The sequence below is a fragment of the Phoca vitulina genome, unplaced genomic scaffold (genome assembly GCF_004348235.1).
Source record: "Phoca vitulina isolate PV1807 unplaced genomic scaffold, GSC_HSeal_1.0 scaffold44, whole genome shotgun sequence".
Classification (NCBI taxonomy): domain Eukaryota; kingdom Metazoa; phylum Chordata; class Mammalia; order Carnivora; family Phocidae; genus Phoca; species Phoca vitulina.
The window spans coordinates 1,971,927-1,989,471 of record NW_022589747.1 but is presented as its reverse complement, the minus strand read 5'-3'; the positions used below and the strand labels follow the sequence as shown (position 1 = coordinate 1,989,471).

At 50.0% G+C, this 17,545-nt stretch overlaps 1 protein-coding gene across 6 annotated transcripts in view; it reads left to right on the top strand.

The window, feature by feature from the left end:
• TNS3 (tensin 3) overlaps positions 1–17,545 on the top strand; it is a 213,764-nt gene that overhangs the window by 29,863 nt on the left and 166,356 nt on the right. For 2 of the 6 annotated variants that reach the window (XM_032430618.1, XM_032430617.1), the window contains exons 1-2: positions 2,497–2,956; positions 10,872–10,980. In XM_032430618.1, the coding sequence (XP_032286509.1) occupies positions 2,879–2,956; positions 10,872–10,980 (187 nt within the window). In that variant the 5' untranslated portion in view covers positions 2,497–2,878. Of the gene's footprint in view, positions 1–41; positions 86–332; positions 531–2,496; positions 2,957–10,128; positions 10,751–10,871; positions 10,981–17,545 lie in introns of those variants that run through there. The other 4 variants (XM_032430620.1, XM_032430623.1, XM_032430624.1 and 1 more) reach the window with 4 other exon arrangements.

Here is a 17,545-nt window from a genome sequence, read left to right as displayed (position 1 = left end):
CGCTCGGTCTGCGTGCGGAAAACCCCAGGCAAAGGTTAGATCTTGCTGGACGGATGAGGCACAGACAGAAGGCCCGGGGATGGAGGTGGGCTTGGGTGAGGGCTGGTGAGCAGTCGGGGAGGCCGGGCAGGAGAGGGGTCCTGGGCTGAGCCCAGGAAGGCAGCAGTTTTCAGCCCCAAAGGAGAATCGGAAAACTTTGAGAAGGCCTGAGCGAAGCCCCAGCGCTCGCCAGGGCACAGAGCCCAGGAGCCTCGGTGCACGCAGGCTGGGGGACGCTGCAGGAGGGCTTGGGGGAGGCCGGCGGGAGAATAGGGCAGCCTGCAAAGTGGGCAGCCCCGGTAGGGCTCCCAGTTTTGCGTTCGGGGAAGTTCCTTCGGGCTGTCGTGTTCTGGCCTTCGACCCAAAGACCCTGTCTGGGTTGCTGAGTCTCACCCGGGCGTTGTGACAGCTCTGTTGGTTGTCGTCTGTGATGCGGACCACGTGCATCTGATCCACGAGGAGTAAGAAAGTGCGGCAATTTGCTAAACGAGGTGCCTTTTATTTATTTATTTATTTATTTATTTATTTATTTATTTTAAAGATTTTATTTATTTAAGAGAGAGAGAGCACAGAGGGACAGCGGGAGAGGGAGAAGCAGGCTCCCCACTGAGCAGGGAGCCCGCCTCGGGGCTCGATCCCAGGACCCTGAGATCATGACCTGAGCCGAAGGCAGACGCTTAACGGACTGAGCCCCCCAGCTGCCCGAACGAGGTGACTTTTAAATAAGAGGTTTGGGGTGTCCCTAGGAAAACAAGCATCTGTCTCGTGATCTGCAGGCCTGGGATGTTCCCCGCGCTCTTGACAGTCCTATGCAGGGGCCCCCACAGAGTGTGGAGCCCGGCCTCAACGTTGGGGAACTTTACCACGTTGGGGAGGGGTCTCCTGTTTGCTGGGATTCACGTCCCCTCTGCTGGTTCTGTGGGTAAGGCTGGCGGTAGATCCAGCTGGTTTCTGGAAAAAGTGTGTGTGCTGTGCGCCCCCAGATAGCAGAATGACGTGGTTCTAGCTCGGCTTGTAGACACGGCTCCGTGCCCCATCTTGTGTTTGATGTCGGGGAATCAGAAACACGTGTGACGCGGATGGCATCGGGTCCTGTGTCACTCCGTGGGGGACAGGCATCTCTAGTAGAAACAGGACTGAGAAGTGTTTGCAAAACTAAAAAGTCTGAATCCGCCCCGGAAAAATGAGTAAGCGATGAATGAATCTCGAAAATGAATGAATGAAGAGAAAGATGACTAGTGACCTAAGTTGAGGGGTGGGAGCCATGAGAATAAATGGGTGTCTGCACCCGAATGGCGTGATGCTGGGTTGGTTGGTTTGTTTTTTTGTGGCTGAAAGTCCAAGAGCCTTGCCGTTCCCCTGCAGAAACGGGAAGATGGATGTTCCGTGCCAGAACCCGAGAGGTTAATTCTGGCCTTGAATCCACCACTGGAATTCGCACATGTGTAAGCCATAAAGACCTCGCTCTAGCCCAAGCCCACCCAGCTGCTTCCAAAGCTAAGACATTGGAGTTGCTCACGGAATCAAAGATGGGAAGGAAGTCAGAGTGTTGGCCCGACCCAGGTCTGAGCGCGGCGCATTCCGGCTGGGCACAGAGCAGGCCAGGTCACCAGGGGCCCGCGGCTGGGGGGCACTAGGAGAGCGGCCTGAGGCCAGAAGTCTCCCTAGCCCTTCTGCTCCCTCCTCTTGCAGCCAAACATGATCAAGGCAGCCTTTCCCTCCTCCCAGGAGCTACCAGAGCTGAGATCACTGCTCCACAATGGCAGCCGTGTCCCCTCGGTCCAGCGGGGGTCCGACGCGCTCAAGGAAAGAGCTCTTCTGTCTGCCGATCGTGCCGTCCCTCGTTCTGGGCTGTCCTTCAGGCTAAGCGACCCTTCCACTTTCCAGGTGTCTGCCTTCCTCTTCATGTGACACTCTGCCCCCACCCTCCTGGTCACCTTCAGCTCCCACGCTCCGGGTTTTAAATTCCCTTCCAAGATCACAGAGCCAGAGAGGAAAACGGGATGTGTGATTTTCCAGTGGCTGGCTGGCCCTGAGAATGGTGAGGAGGAGGAGAGCGCGGGGATCCCAGCCCCCCAGCTGTGGAAAGACCCTGATCCTGAGCTTTGAGCCTGCTGGGACCCCCAGCTGGTCCTCCTCCCTCTAGCAAGGAGGGGCTCCTTGGTTTCCTTGGTTGCGGAGGCACTCTGGAAAGAGAACCCTTCTGCCTTGGGGTTTTCCTTCTTTGCACTCCCAACCCACGGTGTGCCCGCAGGGTAGATTACCAATGATACTGAGCATTACAGAGGCAGGTTTACTGGACCACGGTCAAGATTTTAAAATCCTGAAAGCCTGAGCCCGCAGGTTTGACTTTAAGCCCCTCGGTTGGCATTCTTGGCGAGGTCTGAAATCCTAGTCAAGCTGACCCCCCCCCCCCAGCGAAAGGCGTGGGTAATTTAAGTCGGGTGGCAGCGGAAGGTTTGCCCCCCAGCCCTGCCCTGGGAGGCGTTTCTTCTCCACTTTGCCTGCGTCTGGCTGAGAAGCCTTTTGCCTCCTCTGTGGAGCTGCGGTCTGGGGCGGGGGAGGGAGGGCTAATTCGTGTCAGATGGAGGGGCGCCCGGGGACCGTGCGCTCGCTCGCCTGGCTTTTGTTCCAGGCATCTGACTTCTGACGGTAGAGTGGACTTGGAGGTGCCGGCTGCGCCCTTTCGGGTCTCCGGGGTCGAACTTTGCCTGGGACTTCGGGGCGCAGGGGCCCCGGAGGCATCCCAGCCCGGCCCCGCCGCGGGAGAGGGGTCAGCGCCCGCCGCGGCCGACCTCGCCTGGCCAGGGCCGAGCTCTCCGCGGGCGCCCGGGCGGCCATGCGGCTGCGCGCCCTGACCTCGGGGCCGCCTGGAGGGTGCGCGCGTGGGGCCCGGGCGCGCCGGCAGCGGCGCCAGGTGAGTGGGTGCGAGCGCGCGCGGGGGCGCAGGGCCGAGGGGCGCCGGCCTCTCGGAGCCGGGCGCGGGGCTTGAAGAGGGGGCGCGGGGGCGCGGGGCTCGGAGCTGGGGAGCTGGGGCGCAGGGGCTCTCGGAGCAGAGCGCTTTCGAGGCAATGCGCGCGCGCGTGTGCGAGTGTGTCCGTATGCCCACGTGTGTCCGTGCTCCCTTGCCTGCGCGTGCTCGTGCGCCCTTGTCCGCGCACAATCGCGCGTGCTTCTGTGCACGCGCGTGAGTACCGTGTGCGCGCGCGCGCGCAGGGGAGGACGAGGGGAAGCGGGGAAGCCGGCCTTTGCCTGGTGGGAGGCGGGCCCCCGGGTGAGCGCACGCACGTGGAGTGGGAGAGTTCAGGGTTAACTTTCTAATCCAACTGCCTTTTGAACGCGCTTCCTTGGACTCCTTTTCCGGAGAATGGAAGTAGGACACTGGCCTTGATGTAGGCTGGGGGCGCAGCCCAGATTTCTTTCAAAGGGAAAGGGCCCCCAGCTCTGTGCTGATGGCGTGTTTGGATAATCCAAGCTCGCCAGGGCCACGTTGCAGTCCGTGGTCCACGGGACCGTCCTCCACCGCGTTTGAACTAAACCGAGCAGGTGCCCCCCTGGCTCGAGCAGCCCTTTCTCTGAGCCTAATAATTAGGCATTTATTGCATTCGTTTCCCGGAAACTTTTCTAAGGTTCTGAGAAATGAGTAAGTCGAAGTGTCAGCTACTTCACATCCCTTCGGTCGCCCTGCATTGTGATAATCAGTTTAACAGCCAAACGCTGTTGCTGGGGAGCTTGGGACAGTGTGTGGTGTGGGGAGGGTGTCTGGACGCCTGTGTCCTCGGGCTGCGAAAGGGTGGAGACCTCTGTGGGCGTCATCCCAGAGGTTTAGGGGCTACTCTGTCCATGCAGGAAGGTTTGGTGGCCCTTTAACTTCAGGGTCAAGTTGATTGGTGTTTTTGCCCTGGGTCTGCTCCCTGGAATGCCGCCTGCCGGTTTCCCAGGTACCAGAACTCACGCCTAAATCCTCTTTCCCGGGGAGGAAAACAGCGAGGTCTGTGCTGATTTAGCCTTTGTGTGGGTCGCTGTTTTGCTACTGTAACATTAGCCCGGAGAACCCACAGAGAGTTCTGTGCAGTTTTGCATTTCTGTAGAGCAGAGCAGAGCTGTACCCTCCCGCGCTCACGTGGAGCTTTTCCTTGCTCAATTTTGCAGAGATTTTTCTTTCTAAAAAGAGACCTCACAATCAAGACCAGCACTAATTACCGGGTACCCCTCCGGGAGTCCTTGTGGAACGGGCAGCCCTGCTCACTGCCCTTCCAACTGTCTGCTCCTAACAATTAAATGCAATTTAGATTCCTGAACTGAGCCTGCTAAATGCTGCAGCATGGAAGCCTCCCCTCCCCCGTGCACTCTGTGGCCCCACCTCTGGGTGAAAGGAAAGCCCGGTATCAGGTGAGAACAAAGGCCGTCTAATCCCGTCTAGCTCATTTCACAATGGAGATGTTCTGCACAGATGAAGCGTGAGCAGATGTTATTACACTATCCGGAGCGAGTTCCTCGGGGATGCGGGCCGGGACAGACGGGGCTTCAAGCTCCCCCCTCCCCAACACCTCTGCTGTTTACCCTCCAGCCTTCTAGCTGTGGCCCAGCGGGCAAGAAAATCTCAGGAACACAGTGCCTCTTTCTCCCTGGTTGGAATAAAGGTATTTGGAAGGAATAAAAGGTCACAGTGTCCCCCGTTGGCCCGAAGACTAGGGCCAATTCATCCTGTTAACAAACGTTAATTGAGGGTCTCAGGTTCTCTCTGCCAGGCACTGTGCAGAGGGGCTCAGAGACACATGGCTGAGAGCCCTGTATCCTGCCTCTGGGACATTGCAGTGGAGCACCGGAGAGAAGGTGGATAAACAAATAACTCACACACGAGGGGGGAAAGTGTGTGCCAAGTGGGGCATTGCCATGAGGACTGTATTTTCAGATGCTTGAATGCCTGCTCCTGTCTGAGCACGAGACGGGTGGAGACAGGGTCTGAGCCCACAGCCTCTAACTTCGGCTCTGTGGTTTCTGTTTTGAGTCCTCCCATCTGTGTTTGTGGGTCCGCGGTGGTCATGCTTACGGCACAGGAGGACCCTGCCGGTGTCCTGAGTTTCACAGGAGGAACACCGTCGTCCCTCCCTTGCGGGCACTGAGTGCAGGAGGAGCCCTGCTCTCCCAAAAGTTTAGTGTCTCGCAAAAACCTGTAGCAAACGGAGGAACAGGGATATACCAACAGTGCCTTATGTTTATGCAGGATCCTTATAGTATAGTCCGTTATGTAGTGGTCGCTCTCGGTCCTGGCTGCAGATTGGAATCACGGGGTGAGTTCTGAAAAAAAGTTTGTATTCTAGCCTCACCTCCGGATGATCTGTTTTAACTGGTCTGGGCGGGGTTTTGAGAGAGTGGTTTCAAAAGCTGACCGAGTGATTCCCATGGGTGGCTGGTGCACACAACTCCTGCCTGGTGTATATATAGCATTTGGTCATTTACAGTAGCTCCATTCACAGGCAGGAGGGGAAGTATCCTCTGTGTCCCCAGGTCCCTAGTGACTTGCGCGGGGTCCCAGAGCTTGTACTGCAGGCAGCAGAAGCTGAGTCCTGCTTGGTGCGTGGCACTTCGCCTCCTTAGAGAGGCTTGACAAGATCCACATAAACACCACGAGATGCCTGATGATGTGGCAAAGACTTTGGAGAAACTGGAAGTGGTCAGGTGGGATGTGGGGGAGAGGAGGACTAGAGCTGGTCAATTGGAAAGCTGTAAGCTGCCCGCACTCCAGAGAGCTCAACTAGCAGAGAAGATGAGAACAGCCAAAGCTCGTGTTCACACTGGAATCACCCCTCTGCCAGTTCCAGTCCCTTGTAAGGCCAAGGGGGGGACGGTAGCTGTGAATGATCAGTTATGTCTGCTGTAGGTCAGGGAGGAAGGAGTTGGGGTCTGAATACTTAATCAAATTGTACACTAGAATATGTGCAAACTTCAAAGTTGTTTTGTGCTTTGAATGTAAACCTGAATTTTAAAACCCATCTGCCAATTACCTAAAAAGCCTGTTGGGATTTCCATGGGATTTCAGATGGTGTGGAATCTGTCGATTTTATGGAAGAAACTGCATCTTGACTAAAGCGAGTCTTGTCATCCATGAACACGGTATATCCCTCTGCCTCTGTAGGTCTTCCTCACTTTCTTTCTGAAATGGTTTACATGTTTTACTTTATAGGCCTTTCACATCTTTTGTTAGACTGATTTCTAAGGATTTAATATTTTTGATGATACTGTGAATGGTAATGTTCTTTGAATTTCAGTTTCTGAATGTTTATTGCTAGGATGTAGAAATACATTTTGTACAGTCAGTGAGCTCCTGTGCTTCAACTTTGCTGAACTTGCTTGTTAGTTCTAGAGCTTTTTTGTACATTTCATGAATTTTTTTTTTTTTATAGACAGTGGTTTCATCAGTGACTAAAGACAGTTTTACTTCTTCCTTTTCGAACTAGATACCTATTACTTATTTTTCTTGCCCAATTGCACTGATTAGAACCTCTAAGATAGTGTTAAATGGAAATGTTGATTGCAGACATCCTTGCCTTGTTCCGGAGCTTAAAGGGAAAGCATTCAGTCTGTTTTCCTTGAATTGGGGTTTGCGGTGGAGTTTACCAAGTTGAGGAAGTGTCTCTCTATTTTGATTTGAGAGTGTTTATCAGGAAATGGATGTTGGATTTTGTCAGAGATTTTCCCCCCATCGATTAATTGAAAGCTTGTGTAGGTTTCTTTTTTATTTTTATTTTTGTTTTTATTTTATTTTATTTTTTTTTAAAGATTTTATTTATTTATTTGACAGAGAGAGACATAGCGAGAGAGGGAACACAAGCAGGGGGAATGGGAGAGGGAGAAGCAGGCTTCCCGCGGAGCAGGGAGCCCGATGCGGGGCTCGATCCCAGGACCCTGGGATCACGACCTGAGCCGAAGGCAGATGCTTAAAGACTGAGCCACCCAGGTGCCCCAGTAGGTTTCTTTTTTAGTTTACTGATTGGTATTTGAATGTTAAACCAACTTTGCCTCCCTGGGATAAATCCTGTTTGCTATGATGTATTATTTAGAAGTGTGTTGTTTAGTTTCTAAATACTTGGGGGATTTTATAAGGATCTTATCTTTTATGGTTTCTAATATAATCCCATTGTGGTCAGAGAACATATTTAGTATGGTTTGAATACTTGTAAATTTATTTGGACTTGTTTTATGTCTCAGGCTGTGTGGTCTGCTTCATTAAACATTCCATATGCACTTGAAAAGGATGTGTATTCTGTTGCTGTTGGTCAGGTGTTCTATCAGTGTCAATTAGGTCAAGTCTTTTGAGAATGTTGTTCAAATCTTATGTATCTTTGATTATTTTCTGCAATAATTACCAATTGTTATTATTGATAAAAATAATTATTAGTCATTGGGAAGGGGTATATTAGCTTTCTGGGGCTGCCATAACAAAATGCCAGACTGGGGGACTTAAACAACAGAAATTTATTTTCTTACAGTTCTGGTGGCTGGAAGTCCAAGATCAAGGTGTTGACAGGCTTCGTTTTTCCTGAGGCCTTTTTCCTTGGTTTGTAGATGGCTACCTTCTCGCTGAGTCCTCCTCAAATGGACTTTCCTTAGTGTGCAAGCCCCCCCAGATGTCTCTTCCTCTTCTTGTAAGGGCACCAGTCCTACTGGATTAGGAACCCACCCTTATGACCTTATTTGACCTTAATCACCTCTTTAAGGGCCCCATCTCTACATACAGTCATATTGGGAGTTTGGTCTTCAACATATGAATTTCATGGGGACATAGTTCAGTCTAAGAGAGGGATAAATAAGTTTCTGACCATATTTACACATTTGCCTGTTTATGTCTTTGCAATCCTATCATTTCTTGCTTTATGTATTTTGAAAGTATTGTTAATAGGTGCATACATGTTTATGATTGTATGTTCTCTTGATGCATGTACCCTCTTATTGTGAAATCCCTCTCCATATCATTGGTAACATTCTTTAATCTGGAGTCGACTTTGTCTGATATTAATATAGCCACTCCAGGTTTCCTTTAACCTTATCCGTGTGTATTTTTTTCTTTTTTTAAAGGAATATAATCTGACAACTGTTGCATTTTAATTAAGGCATTTAAACTATTTATATAATGTGATTACTAATATGGTGAGGTCTAAATCTATCATCTTGCTGTTTGTTTTCTGTTTCTCTCACCTAGTCTTTGCTCTACTTTCCCTTTTTTGCCATGTATAGATTAATTGAACTTTTACTTTTATTTTTAATGTTTTAAAGATTTTATTTTAAAGTAATGTCTACACCCAGTGTGGGGCTCGAACTCATGGCCCTGAGATCAAGAGTCTTGTGCTCTACCGACTGAACCAGGCAGGTACCCCTAGGTTAGTTGAACTTTTTAAAAAATAATTTCATTTTATCTGTTTTGTTGGATTATTACCTATCACTCATTATTTTAGTAGTTGCTTTGGGGTTTATAGTACATCTCTCTAGTTTATCACAGCCTGCTTCACATGATAGTGTATGAGAGCCTTGCAGTAGAATGCTTACATTTCTCTTTTCCTTGGCTTTGTGCTGTTTTATCATAAATTTTACTTTTATGTCTGTTGAACCTCACTTTACATCGTTATTAGTTTTTGCTTCAACAGTTAATTATTTTATAGTGAGCTTTTAATAATAGGAGAAAATCTTATGTATGTATCTACATACTTACCATTTCTGGCACTGTTCCTTCTGTGTAAAGCTGTCTTTCCAGTTGTGATCATTTTCCTTGTGCTCAGACTGTGTTTAACTTGTCTTGTAGTATGTGTCAGCTGGTGATGAAATATTTCAGCTTTTGCATATCATAAGAATTTTTAAATTTACTTTAATTTTTGAATGCTGTGTTTGCTGGGTCCAAAATTTCAGGGTGGCAGAATTTCTCTTGGCACTCTAAATCTCTCCACTGTTTTCTCACTGGATTTATTTTCCATGAGAAATCTGCTGTTGTGCTAATGGTTGGTCTCCTGTCGTAATGTGTCTTTTCCTCTCCTCTGGAGGCATTTACGATTTTCTGTGTATCACTGGGTTTGAGCAGTGTGATTATCATGTGCCTTGGTGTCATTTCTGCCACATTTCTTGTACTTGGGATTTATGGAGTTTCTTCAGTCTATGGGTTTATAGTTTCGCTCAGATTTTGGAAAAGTTTTAGGCATTATATTTTCAATGATTCCCCTCCCCTCTTTACAGAGACCTCAATTACACATGCGTTAGGCTGCTTGAACTTTCCCACAGCTCGTTGATGCTCTGTCTGTTGATCTGTGTGTTTACTTAGGTGGTCCCTTCTTTCTGTGCTTTATTTTGGGCAGTTTGTACTGTGATGTGAGCATATACCGCACGCATGTGCTCATCAGCACTCGGCTAATGTTTCAGAGGGCCCTTGTGCACATCTTAGGGGTTCCATGCAGCCCTGTTTTGTGGTGCTCTGGTGAGTGAACTCTTGCTGCCCTGTTCTGCCTGGACGCTTAGCACCTTCTCCTCAATCCCAGGTGGTACACTGGTCCCCTTCCTTCTCTGCATTCTGGGACCTTCCTCGATGCAGGAATCTGGGGCAGTCATGGAGCTCACCTCACTGTTTTCCTGCCTTTGAGGAACTAGATAGATTGGTTTGCCTGTTCATGAACGTCATGTAAATAATCATCACCGTGTGCTTTTGTGTCGGAGTTCTTTTGCTCAGCACGATAACGCTTTAGGTGCTCATTCATGATTAGTAGTGTGTAATGGTAGCAAGCTCTTGCGTGTACCTGAACAGTGTTCTGTCATAGGAATATATCACAGTTTGTTTATCCAGTCTCCTTTTAATGGACATTTGGGTTATTTCCTGTTCGGGGCATTTTTAAATAAGGCAGCTCTGCCCATTCTTGCACAAGACTCTTGTGGGCATATGCATTTACTTTGGTTGGGTGTCTCCAGGAGTGGAATTGCTGAGTCACAGGATTGGTGTAGCTCTAAAAACATGTGTAAGAAACTGTAGTTGTACCATTTGTTTCCCATTCTGGCGAACATTTAATCTTCCAGGGAATTGTGGCTGCTGCTGGTGGTAAGTACGGGCCTCAGTGGATCCAGGCCCTGGGAGGATACACTGCCGAATATCACCAATGCGGTAGAACGATGGTGTTTGGTTTCTAAGGCAAATTGAATTTTTGTAAGATGATCAGATACAGCCGTGAGCCTTGACCCTGTAAACCGGGTAGATGAGTGGTTCAGGTATTCCTAGTACCCGTGTGTGTCGTGGATTCAGTGCTGTGCCGGGTTTAGGGAGGAACCGCATATCTTAACACACTGGTCTTACATGATTGCTTCTCGGTCCGCAGAGGTGCACATTCACTCCAGGCCCAGGGGCCGGGAGAATCAGTCACCAAGCTTCCTCTGAACACGGTTGTGCTGTTTGCTGAGCATTGCTTCCAGAGGAAGCATTAAGATTCTGGGATTGCCTATGGATTACTTTGTCATGGATGTCGGTGGAAGCTAATACAGGATCACATTATCAGCGTTGATTAGTGCCGCGCTCCTGACGCTCTTCACCCATTTATAAGGGGATTTGCAAGCCAGGGGGCAAGGGGGTGTGAGCTTCCCTCTGGGGCTCTGGCATCGAGAATGCTGACCGGGTATCTGAGGCTCCCCTGGGGAATCCCAGCGTTGGCTGGATGGCTTCTTGTTCTTCTCTGTTGAACGGGTAAAGTTCCTTTTTTAGCTCTTCCCAAACTCTGCTAGACGCCTTATTTCCTGAAAGAGAAAAGAAAAAGCAAACAAACTGTGAATCGTGGAGCTGACAGTTTCTCCCTTCGTTTTTTCAGCCAGAAGAATTAACGAGTCTGCACAGTTTTAAGAACAAAGCCTTTAAGAAACCCAAGGTCTGTGGGGTTTGCAAGCAGATTATTGACAGCCAAGGGATTTCATGCCGAGGTGAGTGCACGTTTATCATTCCCTTGCTAATGAAACCAAAACATAGCAAACAAACAAACAAAAACCCAAATGAAAAGCTTCTTTCGGGAGTTGGGAGTTTCCAAAAGTTAAATCGTGGAATTCCCCTTCCGAGCTGGTGTTTACCCCCCACCCTTCCTGGGGCAGGGACCGACTGTATTTACCCGGATTCGTGCTCAGGAGGAAACTTTTCCAGAAGGAGCAAAGCTGCTGACGTGGGCGAGGGGACAGCAGTGAGCGGCTGTGACTTGCCCTCCGTCTACGCTGGGGGGTCCGTGACTTGGGTTATTCAGTCTTGTGCTCTGACCTCTTAGTGAGTGTACAATGGAATGTTCTGCACCCTGGCGGGCCCTTCAGCCTGGTGTCAGGGCTCTGATGCTCAAGCCCCAGGCAGTCGTGTGCTTGCATGTTAATAAATCCGGAGAGTGGGCCTGTGAGAACAACATTGCTCGTTTCCCTTGAGCCCTAGAATCCCGGCTGGGGCTGGGGATCCGTGTCACAGAGCACAGGCAGGTTGGGGGACCGGGCCCTGGAGGAGGCACAGGGTGGCCCTGTGGTGTCGCCAGTGGGCTTCTGTGGTGTTGGGACTGCCTCTTGGCTCCCTTTTCTCCCTGAGGACCCCCGTACTCAGTCCCTGCGGGCTGCTTTGTGGTGGGGCTGCGGGGGAGGAGGGTCAGACTTCAGCGGGGTGAGGGGGGACCTGGGCCTCTAAGGTCTCTCTTGCAGGAAAAGGGCCTGAGAGTGGGCGGGCTGGTGTGGCTGCTCCACCTAAGGGTCCTGTGTCGTTCTTGCTGACGGTGCTCCCAGGGCCATGAGCATGCCACCACCTCGGTCACTCCTTCCCACCGCGGCCGCAGGGGGCCTGCCAGCGGGGCCCTCCCCTACCTGACCCCCCGGTGTCTCTGTGTCCTTTTCTGGATGTGTGGGCCCCCTCCCTTCTCCCTGGAGGCAGCCTGTGTGAGGGGGCCTGGGGGGCTCCCCGTCACCTGGCCCCCACGAGCTGCTGCACGGGCTGGAGAGGTCTTGCATTGCATGACTCAGTGCTCTTGTCTTAAGGGATCACTCTGATGGCTCCAAACGCGACTGTATGATGGGCACCCTGGTGACATTGTCAGGTGAACAGGGCCTGTGGAAGGACCAGTCTCACTGGGATCAAAATGTGAGACTTGGGGTATCTCCCCTGCCCCACGGACACACCTGTGGACATGTGGGGGCAGGATGTGGGCATGCTGCTCCCAGAACTGGAGTCAGGAGCCCGGCAGGGTCACCGTGGGTGTAGACGGGGCCAGCAGGTTACCACGGGTGTAGTTGGGAGCCTGGCAGGGTCACTGTGGTTGTAGACAGGGCCCGGCAGGGTCAGTGCGGGTGTAGACAGGGCCCAGCAGTGTCACTGCGGGTGTAAAGGGGCCCGGCAGGGTCACCATGGGTGTAGACGGGGCCCGTCAGGGTCGCCGTGGGTGACTGTGATTGGCTGCTCAGAGGAAACTGTGGCCCTTCCATGGTTCTGTTCCCTGCCCCTGACAAAATGTAGTTAATTTCTATGGTCTGTTCCTTTTGTCAGTAAACTGTAGAGACCACGAAAAGGGACCATGAGTAGTTTTGTCTCCTGTGATTTATACACGTCACATGCATCTGCGTGTTGAGCCCCTGCATGTGCCCCCTGGAGACAATGAGGCATGCCAGTTACTGGCATCATCTAAGCGGTCACGCATGCTGGCTTCGTGAATTTGTGGTAGAAGGGCCCTTTCTCTGGCTCATTTCTGGAGAAGCAGTAGGTGTGTTGGAGCCGAGTGTGGACGGTGGAGCCAGGCTCCTGGGGTTCCCGTTCTCCCTCCCTGTGCTTGAATTTTCCTTTAGAGTGACTGTGAATAACAGATTAAGTACACGTGGAACACACAGAACGTTGACTGGCTCAAGAAAGTGTCCAGTAGTGTTAGTGATGGTGGCGGTGGTGGTGGTGATGATGATGGTGATGGTGGTGATGATGCTGGTGATGATGATGGTGGTGATTGTGGTGGTGATGGTGATGAAGGTGATGATGATGGTGGTAACATTGGTGATGGCATTGGTGGTAATGGTGATTGTAACAATGATCGTGATGGTGATGGTGGTGATGATGATGGTGATGTTGGTGATAATGCTGATTGTGGTGATGGTGATATGATGATGGTGACGTTGGTGATGACGGTGGTGATATTGATGATGGTATTGGTGATAATGATGATCACGGTGATGATGCTGGTGATGATGACGGTGATGAATTGATGATGGTGTTGGTGATAATGCTGATTGTAACGATGATCGTGGTGATGGTGGTGGTGATGAAGATGACGACGGTGATGACAATGATGATGAAGATGATGATGGTGACGAGGAAGAAGATGCTGCTGCTGCTGGTGACGTTGGCGATAATGCTGGTTGTGGTGGTGCTGACGGTGATGTGATGATGGTGCTGCTGGTGGGGATGGTGATGGTAGAGAAGGGTAGGGGTGTATTCTGTGACTCAGGCTCCTATTTTTGCTGTTCCTGTTCTGGCTCATTCTTGACCTTCAAGTCCCTTACTTTCACATTTAACCCCCTGTTTTACCTCATGTTTCATATGTGGCGAGATTAGAAGAAAAAGCTTCATTTTTACAAAGCTGTGATGCTTGACATAGAGTCTTTCTTAATCCTTATTCTGGAACCTTACAGGGAAAGGCAGAGATGGCAGTGAGGGTGGTGATGGGGCTCAGTGTGTGGTTGTGGCTCACATCATGCCGCCCAGAACCCTGCTGATGGCACCCCAGCTCTGTGCCCTCGCCACCTAATGCCCTAACTGGGCACAGTGGTAACCTGTTCTCACTGCTCCACCAGGTTCCCTCGGGTGGTTTAAAATGGTTCAGTTTCCACTGATGTTGCTTTTATGAACCCAACCTGGTCATAGTTTAGGTGAGGCAGTGGAAGGCCATGGCACAGGTGATGTTGGTGTTCTGGTTTTGAGCAGGTGTTGAGAGATGTGAGTTCTGGGGGATTTTGCCCCCAGAGGGAGATGGTCTGGGAGGGTGCAGGGTCAGACCAAGCAGAAGTGATCCCGTTGGAAAGGCTTTGCCTGGATCTTATCGTGGAATAGGAGAGAACAGACTGGAATGGAAAAGTGACAGAGAATGAAGGAATGCCGCAAAGAGGGACCCTCTTGGGAGGAATCTGAGGAGATGAGGATCGAGAAAGGGAGCAACAAGGAGAGGGACGTGGAATGAGGGAGTTTTGTAAGGAAGATTGGATGATGACTTTTCCCCTTCAGTAAACAAAATGTGTGTTAAGCACCTGTTAGAATGAGAAGATGAGAAAGCTGTGTCCTGTGTGTGAGGAGCTCATGGTCTGAGGGGGGAGTTCTGTCTGTGAGGGGCTCACAGTCTGAGGGGGGCGTCCTATCTGTGAGGGGCCCGCAGTCTGAGGGGGGCGTCCTATCTGTGAGGGGCCCGCAGTCTGAGGGGGGCGTCCTATCTGTGAGGCCACCACAGTCCATAGTATACTAAGTGATTATTGATAAAGACTTGGGTAGATGGCAGATCGGTAGATACACGTGGTAAGTGCTTGCTTTGTGCCAGATGCCGTGTTACAACCCTAGGACATGGGGGCAGTGAGGACCAACAAGTCAACTGAGAGAGCAGCGTGGCCGAGCAGTGAATGTTAGGGCAGGCTGCCCAGTCCTGGGGCCTCCGGTCCCCTCCTGTCTGTGTAGCCGGTTACTGGGAACCCAGAGAGGCTGGTGAACTTGAGTGTACATGGGCGAGTAGCAGAGAAGCAAGGGCTCATCTCTCCCTTGGTAAATATGTGCAGAGTGTCGTATAAAAGCTTCTGACGGGCCTGTAAGACAGTGGCCTGGATTTCTGAGGCTCCTGCAGACATTCGGAAGAATAGCAGTTCCAAGACAACATGTAAAAATGTCTGGTGCTTCAGAGCCAGATGCTCGGGGCCGGGGCTGGTGTACTGGGAGCTGGGATTCTCACCCTGGGCTTTGGAAACCCCTGTGAGACAAGGGGGCCAATGTGCGGCGGTGGAGACGGCCTCCAACGGACTGCGTATGTGTTGTGTCGTCAAGGCCTGGAAGACCTGTGAGGAGCACACGCACCACGGACCCTGGACCCTCGCGGACGTGGGCTCCACTGAGTGGGGGGCAGGAACCGGCTCCCACCCTGCACCCTGTGGCCTTGAGCTCCACTCGCTCTCTCGCTTGATGCTTGGTGGCTTTCCATTTTTGCGAGTGGGTGGATGAAAAGTGGTATCTCCCTTGACTGTATTTTCCATTCATCTGCTATTACTTGAAGTAGCCTCTATAAAAGACACAGAGAAGATGTCTGTGGTGTTCATTTTAGTGAGCTAGCCTTTCCGATCCTTTGCTCATTTAAAAAATTAGATTATTGGGGCACCTGGGTGGTGCCGTCGTTTGAGCGTCCGACTTTTGGTTTCGGCTCAGGTCATGATCTTAGGGTCGTGAGATCGAGCCCCGTGTCGGGATCCGCTCTCAGTGCAGAGTCTGCTTGGGATTCTCTCCTCTGTCCCCCTGCTGTGCACACGCTTTCTCTTTCTCTCAAATAAATAAATAAATCTTAAAAAAATTAGATTATTTATTATCGTTCCTTCTTGAATTAGAAGAATTCATTATCTTACAAATATTAATCATTTTATCCATTACATCAGGCAGAACATTTGCCAACTTTTGATGGACTTGGACCCACAGGCATGTGAATTTCTTACCATTCGACCTTCTGCATGGCAAGCCTTCCAGGGAGTTGTTTGTCTGATTTTGTCTGTGGAGTGTTTATCTCGGGGAAGTTTTAAGGTCTGGCTTGTTCAGACCTAGCCATCACTTCGTTTAATCCCTGTGTTCGATTGTTATTTAAAGCACCTTTCCTTCTCTGTGGCCATAAGGATGTTCTGCATGTTTTATTCCAATATTCCTTCTGCTTTTCCAGTTCTGATCCAGTTTCATGATTGATTCACCTGGAATTTGCACTATTTCTGTTTTTTTTTCTGAGTTAGCTGGTTTTCCCAGTGAGACATATTGCATGGCCCGTCCTTTGCTTATCCGAGTTGGGATGACACCTCCATCCTGCCCAGAGTTCTCAGGTGTGGATGAGGCCATTGCCCATGTCTGTTTTTACAGAGTTTAGTTTGTTTTGTACTGTACATAGCTTTACATCTCTTCATCTTGCCTATTATAAGTGTTGTCACATACTAGATTTTTAGAAATCATAGTGTTTCAACAGCTACCCAATATTTTATTTATGGATATACAATTTTTCTGATTGGTTTGGTAAACTCTTTTTTTATCATGCAGAAAGGAATCTTTGGTATCACTTTGTTCTGCTTCTCATTCTGTATAATGAGAAGAGTGATGATGTCATGTGTGTATATGTGTGTATATTTTGTGCTTCTGTTAGGCATTATAGGGAGGCTGGACCCTCCTATCTGCTTCTGCATTCAACCTGTTTCAACCTTGTATTAGGTGGGGTTCTCCAGAGAAACAGAGCCAGTGGGATTTGTCAGAAGGGGTTGGCTCTGGTTAAGGAGGCTGCGAGGGCCCAAGATCTGTGGTCGGCAAGCTGGAGAGCTGGTGTGTAGCTCCAGTCCGAGTCCAAGTTCAGAAGCAGGAGAACACTGACTGTCCCAGATCAAAGACAGTGATGCAGAGAGAATTCTTTCTTACTCTGCCCTTCATTCTGTTTAGTTCCTCACTGGATTAGATGAGGGCCCACCCGGGCCGGGGAGGGCAATCTGCTTCCCTCGCTTACAGATTTAGATATTAAGCTCATCCAGAAACACCCTTCCAGACACACCCAGACACATCCAGAATCACGTTCAACCAGATATCTGGGCATCTTGTGGCCCAGTGAAGTTGACACATAAAATGAACCATCACAGACATGTTGTTTTGGTTCAAGGAAGATCTAGCCTCACGTAGATATGTGTTTGAAAAAGGAAGCATTTTGATAACCTTTTCAGATTATTGAGGGTATTCTTTTTGGATACCAAACCAAAACTCAAGTGATGTTTCTTAAAGCTTAGTTTTGGTGTGGGGTCTGGAACTGTGTCGATGAGCTTTGCCTACTCTGTTCTGTTAAGATCCATGAGCCTGTCCAGCACTTTGAGAGTATGTTCTAGCCAGGCGTGGCCATGTGATGTCAGGCTGTGATCATTTGGAAAATACTGGTTCAACGAGTTCAGCAGATTTTCTCAATGTTAACACATTTATTATAAAATACCAAGAAAACCCCCCATATTTGTTCCTTTCAGTGTCGATTCTATCAGAACCGTGTTAGGAGTTGTCAAGCTCATGGGGATGGATACATGTCACCCCAAATTCTGAATTTCACTTGAAATCTCAAATTTTGTCATCGGCCAAATGCTGTCAGTTGTTTACCTCACCGTGACAGGCACGCTTTGTTCATTGGTGAGACTGATGAGTGTGCAAGTCTGAATAGCCATGCATTGTCTGCCTGGGAGTTCTTTCAGACAAAAACGGTGTTTCCTGAGAAGGCAGCTAGGTCAGCTGCCTGCTCCCACC